The following is a 12,578-nucleotide window of genomic DNA, read 5'->3' on the forward strand; positions in this document are numbered from 1 at the left end:
GTAGAACATTTTCACTTTCCATCATGCACAGCTCTTTAGAAGAACATTAAAGAGTACGCATCCAACATTAGCAACCCTGGCCTGGGGAACAACGGTTTAGCTTTCACTAGTGACCATTTAAAACATCAAAGTTTACTTTTAAATGGTCACTTTCTTATATTTTCTACAACTAAAGTATCTTTTTAAGAATATGGTTTTCAAAATAACATACATTTATTATAGGTGCCCAGTGCCCACTGCCCAGAGTGGCCAAGTTTGTGCAACAGAGTCACGTGCAGTAAATGAAAACGCTCTACCATCATGAAAACCCTGAAGTATGTGGCAGAGACTACAGATCATAGCTCTCACAATAATGTTATGTTATGTTATGTTAGCTAGCATGGCACACATTGGGTGCTGATGTAAGGAGGGAACGTTTAGAGAAGTGAGAGGCAAGTATAAGGAGAGTTGTTCAGGGGTACAGTACAAGAGGTGATTATTGTGAGGGTGGGGTGCACAGCCTGCACGGGTGACAGGGAGGAGCAAGAAAGTGGATGACACAGTAAAACCATTCATTCTTAATTTTCTGTTTGAAAAACAAAAAGCGAACATTCCTTGTTGATGTTTCAGATTGGGCACATTTGACATGACAATAAGAGTTTGGGATTCAGTCTCCTTGGTGCTAATAATGCCTAATTTATACTTTGTGACACAACAGTGCCAAAAATAACAGATTTTCAAGCTTGAAATTAAGTATGACAAAGTATAAATTATGCTTAACAGAGGCACTATTTTTAAACAGTGAGGTGGAGCACTGGGCCTCCATAGACAGTCAGTTATTAGCACTCCAATGGGTTATAATGGACAAGCAGGGGTTCAGGTGGCTCATGCCCAAACATGCAAACAGGGGACAGATAATGAGGTGCAACAATAAACAGGCAGGCATTAAAACCGCCCTTACGTTTCTCTTTCAGCCTCTTTTTAAGAGTTTCATCTGGATGAGAGACTAAACAGGACAGAGGAGTTATGAAACAAAAAACTATTGGCAGATTTCTGGAGGATTTCCCACCAGTCTGATCTGTAAACATGCCTGACTTGTTTTCATTAACACAACAATATTCATTCACTATGTCTTTAACCACTTAAACCCTATGTGATGTATTGACATGCGCCCCCCATGGGTCTATCAGGCCCCACAATGCTCTCCTCTACACCAATATTTTTTGGCAAAGATCGCCAATCTACAATCTCACAATACATAGTGTTGCAAACTTGCAATGTGTTGTGAGCTTGTAGATCTGCTATTTTTGCTGCACCAGAAGAGGGATATTAGGACTTAAGTGGTTAAGTCTTTTAATTTACTTTCGCGAAAATACATTGAGTTTAATCAAGTGCTGAGATTTTTTTCTTCTTCAGGCAAAGACACCTCTGGTGAGCCCACCTCTGTCTGTGCCGTCTGTACTGTTGGAGGTAAGGGCTTTGAAGCACGTCTCGTCCTGTAGTCTCCTCAACTCTCCGTCCCTGCCCTCCAGCTGCCTTCTCAGCATGGCCAGCTCCTCCTGTTAAACACAAGACACAGAAAACATCAGGCCTGATGCAAGCAACCCCCAACCCCACTCCCCCACACACACACACACACACACACTCAATCATTCACCACTACAAACAAACCACAACACAAACATTTGAAGGATGCCGACGAGGCAGCGTGTGGTCTGGTCGCACCTGGGCTGTGGGGCAGGGAGGGGTCAGCTAGTGCTGATATCTGGGAGAGGGGCTGACGAGAGCCATTATGCAATACACAGTACACGGTTAAGCAACCGGGATGCAATCAAGCATGGGGACATTCACATTCAAAAGTAAAAGAAAACAGATTTCTTATAAATTCTTCATCCGTAGGACAAGGTGAAACAAAAATGAGAAACAGCAAAACACACTGAACTGAACTCTTGCCAAAAGAGGGCAGAAAAGCCACAAATTAAAGCATACCTGTGGTTTGAAGGATGGAGCCCAAAGGAAGTGGGTTTTTTTTTTAGCACACTTGATCTTTTCTTTTGACTCAACCCCCAAATAAAACATGGACTGATTTCATTTTATTTATTTATTTTACAAAAGTGACATTTGATATTTCCTTCTAGGGGCGAAAAGGCAATGAAAAACAACAACAGAAAACAGACACTGCACACTAGTTTAACATTCCTTTGGGAGGAGGGGGGGGGGGGACAGGAGCCAAGGTGGACAAAAACATAAAATAAGGCAAGCACAACAGGAACCCTGAGGGAAGCAAACCTTCATAGCCTGGAGTTTGTGCTCCTTCCTCTGTTTCTCATACTGCATCTGGCCCATTTTGATTTTCAGGCTAGAAAGCTTAGCCATTACAGACTAGCAGTAGAGAGTTCAACCAGAGAAGAGAGAAAATAGAGATGTGAGAGAAGTGAAAGATAAAGATATGTTTATGAGACGACGGTGAAGAAAGAGGGAAACCTGAGTCAAAGTCAAAGAAAAAAAAAAAAACAGACCACATTCCGAATCCATTTCAGGATAACAAAAAGGAAATGAATGGAAACAATAAATACTTCATATCTTCATTTATGACTATGGTGATTTTATTTGTAGAGCACTGCATGCAATCTGGGAATATGATGAACCACCAACTGACTCACCTTTGTAGTTTTGAGTTTCTTTTCATACTGTAATCTTTCACTATCCATCTCTGTCAGTCTGTACCGTAGTTCATTAATTTCAAGAATCAGGTCCTGAAAGCAGAAAGACTGTATCACAGAGAGACACCCGGAGGACAAAATGCAGCACAGAAATGTGTCGTACAATACACCAGATAGCTACTGAAATATAGCCAGCACATGGATGACTTAATCAATAGCAGTTCTTATGAGTCTGTAAACCTACAATCCACGCTTTAACAGGCCAGAAAGGACATGGTTTTCCACTGGCATCTTTCACCATCGACCGGCACCATACCATTTTCATCTAATTTCATTGAGGATGTTTTTTTTTTTTTTAATTGAATCAGATTGATTGAGTAAACTGAACTGAATACAATATTACAGCCAGAGGAGCATGGATATAAGAATCTGTATTATTTGCTTATAAATTAAGCAAACCCGAGGCAACCTATACAGTAGTATACATGTTGAGTTATGCAGACGATCTCAAGAACATTATAACCAAACATCCATGACTGATAAACCAGAAACCACATTGTAGCTTTGACAATGCAGTGACTTAATAACAGTATTATAGTGTCCTCTGGACACTCTGGTCCTGGAATTCTCATATCCAAGGATTTGCTTGGATATGAGAATTCCCGAAGCAGCTGTACAGATCAGATGAGATGAAGGGAAGCTGCTGGTGGATGGGGTGGTGGAGGGATGTGGAGGGGGCGTTCAGCGTACCCTGAGGCACGGACAGCAGCCCGTTGTTCCAGGGGACTGGGACACACGGCTGCACTGCTACAACAACAATCATGTGTTTGAAAGCTGCCCAAGTGCTCTGCACGCTTCAGCTGGCTCAGGAAATTATCTCTACATGAGATTGACATCTCTTTTTTTTTTTTTTTTTTTAAACAGTACTTCTCTTTTCTTTTTTGCATGGAATTCAAGCTAAAAATACAATCTCATGTTATCAAAAACAAACAAGCCACAGGATTTTATGCACCACAGCTGCGTTGATCACATCCTGCAAAACAAACAGTGAAGTCACACACACACACACACACAAGCTATCCCACTAGAGGCTGACATTTCCTTGAAATCCAACAATCACTTTTCTCATTCAACACACAGCTGCTTTGAAACACATGATGGCACAAGGCTTCCCTCCTCCACACAGGTGCACGGCCAAAATAATGTGATTTGAGTGTTTTGGTGTGTGTGTGTGTGTGTGTGTGTGTGTGTGTGTGTGTGTGTGTGTACTGTGTGTGTGTGTGTGTGTGTGTGTGTGTGTGTATGTGTGTGTGTGTGTGTGTGTGTGTGTGTGTGTGTGTGTGTGTGTGTGTGCTTGTGTGTGTGTGTGTGTGTGTGTGAGGGGGGGGGGGGGGGGACTGTGTGTTTAGCAAGGAAAGGGGGGAAGCGGGGGAAACCTAAAGAGACAATGAAAATTCCTGAGGATTTAGCACAGCATACCTCACTGTCTCTGAACCTGTCATCAAAGTCCACTCTGTCCTTCTCCATGGCATTGAGCTTCAGCTTTAGGTTGGACACCTCAGACATCAAGTCTAGCTTCTGGGTCTCTAAGGCTGATCTGCATACCAGTTCCTGCAGTGGTGCAGAAAATGTACAGTGTTTCGAAAACACACACCTAGTACTCAAAGGACCATACCGGTGGTCTGGCATGTTTATCTCAATCTACCACGATTCACTACATATTACTGTCGACCATTTCCCCAAACACATCAACTTGCAGAGACTTCAAACATGCTTGAGGTAGTGATCTAACACACAAAATGTTATTGTGCCATTAAATTTGGTTAAAGTGATCACAGTCAGATTGATTTGAAAAGTTGTGGTTAGGGAACAGTCAATAATGATTTATGAATTAAATTGATATGCCCATAACTTCTCAACTACGCAATGATATCTAGCCAGTATTCAGGTAAATTTGGCAAAAGATTTATATCGATGCAGAAAATATTAAAAATAAGTTAAATCAAACCCATTAACAGAAGAATATCTACTGTATGCACGTTGCGATATGTCTGAAGCTGTGAATAGACAATAATGCATTGGCAATGGTATAGACGCATTCATAGTAAAATCATGAGTGTAAAATGAACACCTGACAGTGTACAGTACCTGTTGCAGCATCTCCTCAGTGGCATTGAGTTTCTCCCTGTGCTCCTCCAGACACATGTCCAGGTCCCTGATCTTCTCCCCCTGAGCTTCCACCTGGTCTGTCAGCACACTCACCTGGACAGCACCAAAACCTCAATATTATCTTTTCAAGTTTAATGTACTTTATAGTTAACTTTTTATGTATAGTAAAAAGTGTTTTAAGGGTCAAGCAAAAGTCTCAAGCAAAAACGGGACTGCTGAAAGCTACCTGAAGCACCAGTGATTCTTTATCACTCTCTAGTCTGGAGAGTCTTTCCTGGTAGTGGTGGTCTCCCCCGCTCAGCGAGAGGTGCCCGTTGGACTACAGGGAGAAAAGAGAAGAATGAAATTAATTTAAACAATCGATATTGATCCACACAGTCTGCTTGGATGGGGTATATAGTATATACACAGTATGGCATGATTGTGGAAGGGTCACTAGTGGCAAAGGAGCCATAATGCATGTTCCAGTCAACAATAATTCCTGTGGCTTCTCAAGAAATCAGTCAGATGATCCTTAAAGGAGTTTTTATGTATAGTAAAATGAGGTTGTTGATGCCTTGAAATGTTTTCGTCGCATTTCTAAGCCACTAATTTGATGAGCGGCAGGAGTCTCAAAAAGTCTCCGACCAAAGAGTCTACTATCTCCATGAGTTCACGGAGTGTGTAATTGATAGAAAATAAGTAATTTCTTGGATGAGCAACTCCTTTAATGTTTCACTGCCCGATAGTAATCCTACATGAAAGCCTTCTCATGATGCTACGACTGATTTATTCTCCACCAGCAGCACCGTACATGGCTGAGAAGGCGGCCTGCTTACAGACTAGAGTTCTGTGCACATTACACATAAACTCTGGCATTTGCCTGGCAGTCAGCCCATTATTGTCCCAGACAGCATGCTGGTTCCCAGGACATGAGTGTGCTTCTCACTCTCAGAGCACCCTCGCAGTGACATTGACAACACCTGCAATTCGTCTCTCATTCCCAGGCCGCTCGGCAGAGAATACCAGTGATGTTCTTGCTTAGTAAACAAAATGGTTGCCTACTTGGGTGTAATATTTGGCACTGCCCTTCTTCTGCACTTGTTGGGTTGCAATGTGGTATTGAGTGGGCTAAATTGAGAAGCAAGACAGATGTGCTAAAGCTTGTTTGCATTCCGAGCACATTTTCTCCCCTATCATCTAAAAAAGATATATAATTTTAATATAAAAAACGATTTTTGCATCTGCCGCTTGAGATGACCTGAGATGACTTGATTGATTGACATCAAAAAGGGCCTGTCAGCTCAAACACACAATGCAATACTTGTTGTTGCGTACAATCATCAGTAGCAAAGTCAAATAGCAAAAATAAAAACCAATGGGATGATAGTTTTATTTGGTGGGTATATGAGCTGGTCGTTTTGAAAGTAGCTCTGAAGTAAGAAAAAAGTGTGGGCAGCCCTGGTATAGATGATTATATATATATATTCATTCCGTGGGTAAATCCCTGTAGGCTACCCACATATTGGTAGCCTATTACCTATATTAGCCCAATATTGGCGTTACGCATTTCACTTGAATAATGTTGTGTGCGCACGTGCGCGTGCGGAGAAAGACAGTTATTTAATGAAACTCAAGATTATAACGTCCTGTCTCGCTGCCTCCGTGTATAGGCTGCATGGCTATTCCTGTGTGTGTGTGTGTGTGTGTGTGTGTGTGTGTGTGTGTGTGTGTGTGCGTGTGTGTGTGCGCAATGAAAAGTACTCGGCAGGCGAAATGGCGAATTCGAACGGTATAATTGTAATTGGCACAAACCAAGTACTGTGGAAGAACAATATTGATGTAACTAAGAGATTAGCTGAGTGAGCGATATTTAATATACAGAGATTTAGAAGGAATAAGCAAAATCGTGAGGTGAGAATTCCTCTCCTTCCTTATTTTTTTCCTCCTGCGGACAGGACTGTTAGGGAGACTCGGAGATCAGAGCAGCACAGGGGAGTGGCTTAAAAGACGGGGTAGTAGTTGCCAGGTTGGCGAATTGTAAGCGAGTCGTAGTGTGTGTTGAATGGCATTTGAATGGCATTTGTGGGCTTGTGAATGAATTTTCTCACATGTAATTTGTGCTCACTTGCATATTGCGAATTTAGCGTGGTGAAAGGGCAACAGTGTTCCGGGGGTGTGGGTGCTTGGGGCGATAATGTTTGTAGTAAACAAATGCATTGCCGCCGTGAGTGTGGACGGGAGGCATCTTTGGTGGCACTGCAATGACCAGTGTTTGGCGGGTGGTGTTGAGTGTTGGTGTTGGGCGCGATAGGAGGAGATAGGTCCCGAACACTGCGAAGGTAAGTGTGTGACGTCACTGCCCGTGTGAGTGTGTGTGGGTGTAGTGTGTAAGATGGTGTTGTGGGTGTTGCAATAGCGACGTAGTTGTTGTGGCTTTGGGTTTCTTGCCATGTGTTGGGTACAAGTTCTCACTTGTTAATATAGATTGTATTCATATTATTAATACTACCATTGTAAATGTTCACATTACGCTCATTCATTGCATATGTCTTTTCACAGGGGAAGTTGTTGCCAATAAAAAGTGAAATCCACCACAGTAATTCTACATTTAGAGAGTAAACAAGTCCTCTAAATCTTCACGCAGCAACGCAAGATCCCTATATTTACACATTACACAGAGGAAGAAAACAACAGTAATGTGACAAAAACATACTCGGAAGCTGAAACTTTATTAAACAGGAAAAGGCAGCTAAAACGCTATGCTATATTATCCTCCCAGACACATTTTTCATATGCAGCCTTTGGCTGAAATTGTTACCATACTAAGATCAACCAGCTATGCTATCAAATCTGTTCAATTTCATTTGCAGTCTGTTGTCTTGCTTGATCTCATCCCAATGATATAATTCTGACATGCAAGTGCTTTTCTTAGTGTTTTCTGTGTGCTGAATCCTACTGCCTCACTTGCCACTGCCAGTGAAGAGTACCCACCGGGAGGACGTAGTCATAGAGCCTCTGTCTGGCTCCTCCCACCCAACACTCCCTACAGGTGCGTCCCCAGCCCGTAGGAGTACGTGACTATGCTCAGTGACAAATATCACCCTCGCCACCCAGTTTCCCTGCTCGATGAAGCCAATTGCACCGCTGTGGATTCAAACCCCTAGACTCTGTGGATGTGGGCAGGTACTTTACCACTGTGTGACGAGCGCATGACATGCATGTGTTAAATGTCTATCAGCATGAGTGTTTGTTTTTCTCACCAGGTGGCCCTGCAGCCATTCAACCAGACTATCGGCGGTGGAGTCTGGGATTTGACAACGTAGACCTTCCCTCTCCTCTGTGTCCATCACCTCCAGAACACTCCTCAGGTCCTCTAGAAGGTGAAGTGCCCGCAGGCTCCCCAAGAAGGGAGAGGTGGGCGACTGGCAGTCAAACAGGCCATTGGAGTAGTCCAGAGCCTTGGAGCCTTGACAGCAAGAAGGACAACAGGTGGAGGGTGAGGCACAGGAATGAGAACGAGACAGGTAGGTACCACATCTGCCTACAGTGGATTGATCCACTTTCATCATACAGTGATGTCACAACACACTGTGAGCTTGTAGATTGACACAGTGACACACGACAATGGGATGAAGTGGTTAATGTGTGTGAACCACTACACTGGGGTGCAGCTAAGAAAGAATGCGAGCTGGTGTGTTGGCTCTAGGTAGAATCAGGTCTATCTATGGCTATGCCCCCTTCATGTTTATATTCATACGGAAGCCATGTTGCTCTTACATCATACTCTCTGGGGCTTAGGAAAGCCCCTGAGAATAACGGTAAATTAACCACTACATACTGTGTTTTGTATGATAATGATTATGATAGTGTTACAGTATGAGATAGACAGAGATATGGAGAAGGACATGCAGCAAAGAGCCTCAGATCGGATTTGAACCCGGGCCGGCTTCCTAGGACTGAGCCTTAATACCATAGGGCCGGGGGTGGCCCTATATACTTTGTTGACTGGTGTCCCCAGGGGGGCTACAGCACTGGTTCCCACCTTTTTTGCTTCGTGCCCTGTTGCGCACTTGTAGATCGGCTTAGCTATGTTCACTACTTTTTACAAATGGGTCCCGACCCACAGTTTGGGAACCAGTGATCTACTCCCTACTTTTTCCCTCTTTATACAAATCCTCTATATAAATAGCAGATTTACAACAAGCTCACAGTCACGCCTTGAGTTGTGAGCTCAACACCAGTGAATAATCCTACAAATTGAACACAGCGCTTTGAATGGGACTCAGTTGGCCACATGGCCACAAGCCACCGAGCCTAAATGAGGACAGAATAAATGCTAAAGCCTATCCAAACGTGGACCTCAGGACATCATGTCTTCTGATGGCTGATGAAAATGTCAGGTCTATGACAGACAAATAGCATTACCCTGGGTCCAATTGCTGCAGACTACTTGCTTCAACACAATCTGAACTTATTACAGGTTTTTAGATCTGACAACATAAGCTGAAATCTGTACAGTTAACATCCTCACAGTGCGATTTAACAGCGGGAGAACAACAGCACAAATCTCCTAGTGGGCGTTCAACTATCGCCTCTTCGAACTGCTATTGCCGGTAATTGTCCCATAGACAAATAACGCACTCCCAGAAAATACACCAGGCTGTCGCCCACTGTTAAAATGCACTGTCAGTGTTCATTTATCCAATCAAATGATCCATTTGGTTACATTTTGTAACCTTTACCTGCTATAATGCCATCCATTTGCTCCAGGGCAGCTGCCAACATGTCACTGGCGTCTGACATCATCTTGAATCACTGAGTCACCTAGGATGAGAGAGGGCGAAGAAAGAAATGAATCACACAAGACTGAATTTTAGCTATATAAATATTTACTTGAAATGCTTCCCAAACTCCAGTAAGGGACAACTTGTCCCTATAGGACTGCACAAGTAATACAAAGCAATCTTTTTTTAATCTCTCTCTCTTTTTGAGTGGTGCAACCACTCCAAGGAACAGAACGTCCCTATGTTTAGAGTACCACTAGGGGCAAAAGGGGCGCTGTTGTGCTAGAAACAGAGAGAGAGAGATAGTGTCGCCTGCTAATTACAGAGAGAGAGAGAGAGAGAGAGAGAGAGAGAGGGAGAGGTGTCTGCTAAATGCTAATTCCCCCACACGACGGTAACTCTGTCATTTCTCGACTGTTTCGGACACAGGCCGGCTCGCCTGAACCGGGCTGGCACCCTGGGCGCGTTCCTGTGGGTCTGGAAGTTCAGGGGACCCACCGGGGGCCCCCACAGGGAGTTGCACAACTCAGTTCACACGGGTGTGATTTTTTTCCTCACAAGTATGTAATCGTGAAAATTGGCACTTAATTCAAACTACTTTTTGCTCATCTCCCCACTGTTACACAATGATTAATAACCCAGAACACCAGTCTGTACAACCTATCTCCCATCCATCCATCAGGCTCACAGCAGCACAATAAAACCACATTTTTGCATACATTACAAACCAATTACCACAGGCATTAAAGGGCCACTTCACCCTTTTTGAGATGTTTAGGAAACAAGAAACACTTTCCTGGGGGTTTTATGTGTTTTTACTAGATATTTTATGTTAATGACCAAAATTTGTCACGAGAATGTGGTCTCACTTCCTTCCTGGACTACAAGTCACACCTCCATGCAGCCTCCATCCCGCTCCACAAGGAGGGGAGGTGCACCAAAGCATTATGGTCATTGTAGGAATTCAGCAATCCAGTCAAACCCTAGTGGCCTAGGAACACACAGACTTATTTTTCTGGTGATAGGGTGCAAATTTCAAATTGTGCTACTGTTATCTACTACAAATACTATTAACATTGAGTGACTGCAGTTTCTTCCAGCGGTGAAATGTCCCTTTAAGAAAATGCTAACATCTGTTGCCTGACGGCAAAAATCATCACTATCAATAACCATGATTAATTTAATAGGTCAACAAGACGTGTGTAACTACCAACTATAATAGACAGCCTCTATTCTAGTTCATTGAGGTGATGTGTAACAAAGGTCAAAACATGACAGAGGCAAATGTTGGGAAAGTAATTCTTATGCACAATGCAGGGCTACATTACACTGTGGCAAAGGGACACAGGGAATGAAACATTTTAAATTATAAAAAGCTCACTGTTTATTTTGTGTTTCCTATTTAATTGACTGAACATTCAGAAATCATGCCACCACTGTCTTTTGCTGTACTTGTTGTGGGTATACTAATATCAAGGCCAAAAGAAGAAGCAAAGAAAGAAAAGCAAGGTCATGCAACAAAAAGGAAATAACACCAAGATTGTTATGACTTCAAACCGTGACAGCCTGGTGCCCTGATAATCAAAGTTTAGGCTGCCCGAAGAATGAAACACTAGGGATGGTCTGATTGTATGTCGCGAGCCGCATATACTGTAGCTTAGGTATCAGAAATGGTCTGACTTGTAGTATATCTCATATAACCGAGGTATCAGGAATGTGAGTAGTGGACCGACATTCCTTAATGTGCTTTCTTCGCGGTGACATAGGAACACCCCTTGCATAATCAGAATAAGCACTGTACTGAAGAATAACTCTTAAAATGTTATCCAGAGCAGCAGAAATTAATTTTGTCTGAGTGCAGCTTTTGACAAATAAGTGAGGCTCTGCACCCAAGAATTAGGCCACCACTGCAAAGCATTGGTTGTCGTTTGTGCCTAAATACAGAGTTAAGTCAGATCGCATCCTTGGCCTCTTATTGCTATTGATTGTAAAACAAGGTGAAATGGATATTGTAGCGGCAAGCAACAAAGTGGCGCCAAAAACGGCTCATATTATTGTTTTAACTGCAAACACATTCACATTTGTTTCCGTTGTCTGTGTGTATGGAATTAAATCAATGTGCTCAAAAACTAATATGGATAAATGAGTTGAACCATTCGAGACACCATCACATTTAAAATCTGGGTATGAGGTGTGACAACGACAACATATTGTGTTTGTGCTCAGGCATCCTCTTTCAGATTTGGATCATTGGACAACACATTTTGGAATATCAATTAGGCCATTTACCTCAAGTATTGGCACAATGTTGGCTAACAGCAGACAGGACACTGCATGCTCTGTTGGGAGTTGAGTGAAGATTCATTTCAGCGGCCCAACTCTGGACATCAGCCCAAACAACACAGAAATGCCTTTCTCTAAGAGTCTAATCAAAAGACTGTGTTGTATATTCATAGTAAGCACAAATGTGCCCGTGCATGAATCCACACACGCACACGCACACGCACACGCACACGCACACGCACACGCACACGCACACGCACACGCACACACACACACACACACACACACACACACACACACACACACACACACCCCTCTCTAATCAGCTACCTCACACCCTGGGAGGGTGCAACACTGGAACACGGCATCATTTTCAAATCTTTATGGAAACCACCCACCCACCTAGCACTGTCATTTCAGCATTCTTGTGGTCAGACCCTCCATTTTTTGGAAAGTAAGCATGCATGAAAACAGCAGGATTTTCACAGCTTACAGCAGGATGGAACAAGATGAGGACCAGTCAGTGTGCAGTCTGTGCACAGTTGTTCCATGGTGAAGGCATTCAGATAGCCAATGGGAACAAGCTGCTCAAAGCTATATCTGCTGAGCTCCGACTGACATTTTCAAAGAAGCATACAAAATTACTGTGCCTACTGCCTAGGTATATCTAGCTTATCTCAAACATGTTTTATTAGGAGATATATGCCCATACTGTATA

General features: G+C 43.1%; 1 protein-coding gene across 6 annotated transcripts in view; it reads right to left on the reverse strand.

Annotated features, from left to right (window-relative positions):
• Window positions 1-12,578, reverse strand: part of ppfibp1b (PPFIA binding protein 1b) — a 32,826-nt gene that overhangs the window by 14,399 nt on the left and 5,849 nt on the right. For 5 of the 6 annotated variants that reach the window (XM_083763770.1, XM_083763771.1, XM_083763767.1 and 2 more), the window contains 8 exons: window positions 9,536-9,617; window positions 8,054-8,259; window positions 5,038-5,130; window positions 4,791-4,904; window positions 4,122-4,253; window positions 2,643-2,735; window positions 1,421-1,538; window positions 941-985 (listed from right to left, as the gene is read on the reverse strand). In XM_083763770.1, coding sequence (XP_083619896.1) covers window positions 941-985; window positions 1,421-1,538; window positions 2,643-2,735; window positions 4,122-4,253; window positions 4,791-4,904; window positions 5,038-5,130; window positions 8,054-8,259; window positions 9,536-9,599 — 865 coding nt within the window. In that variant the 5' untranslated portion in view covers window positions 9,600-9,617. The remainder of the gene's footprint in view (window positions 1-940; window positions 986-1,420; window positions 1,539-2,642; window positions 2,736-4,121; window positions 4,254-4,790; window positions 4,905-5,037; window positions 5,131-8,053; window positions 8,260-9,535; window positions 9,618-12,578) is intronic. The other variant, XM_083763772.1, reaches the window with a different exon arrangement.

This window comes from Protomyctophum parallelum (genome assembly GCF_964188405.1).
Source record: "Protomyctophum parallelum genome assembly, chromosome: 4".
NCBI lineage: Eukaryota > Metazoa > Chordata > Actinopteri > Myctophiformes > Myctophidae > Protomyctophum > Protomyctophum parallelum.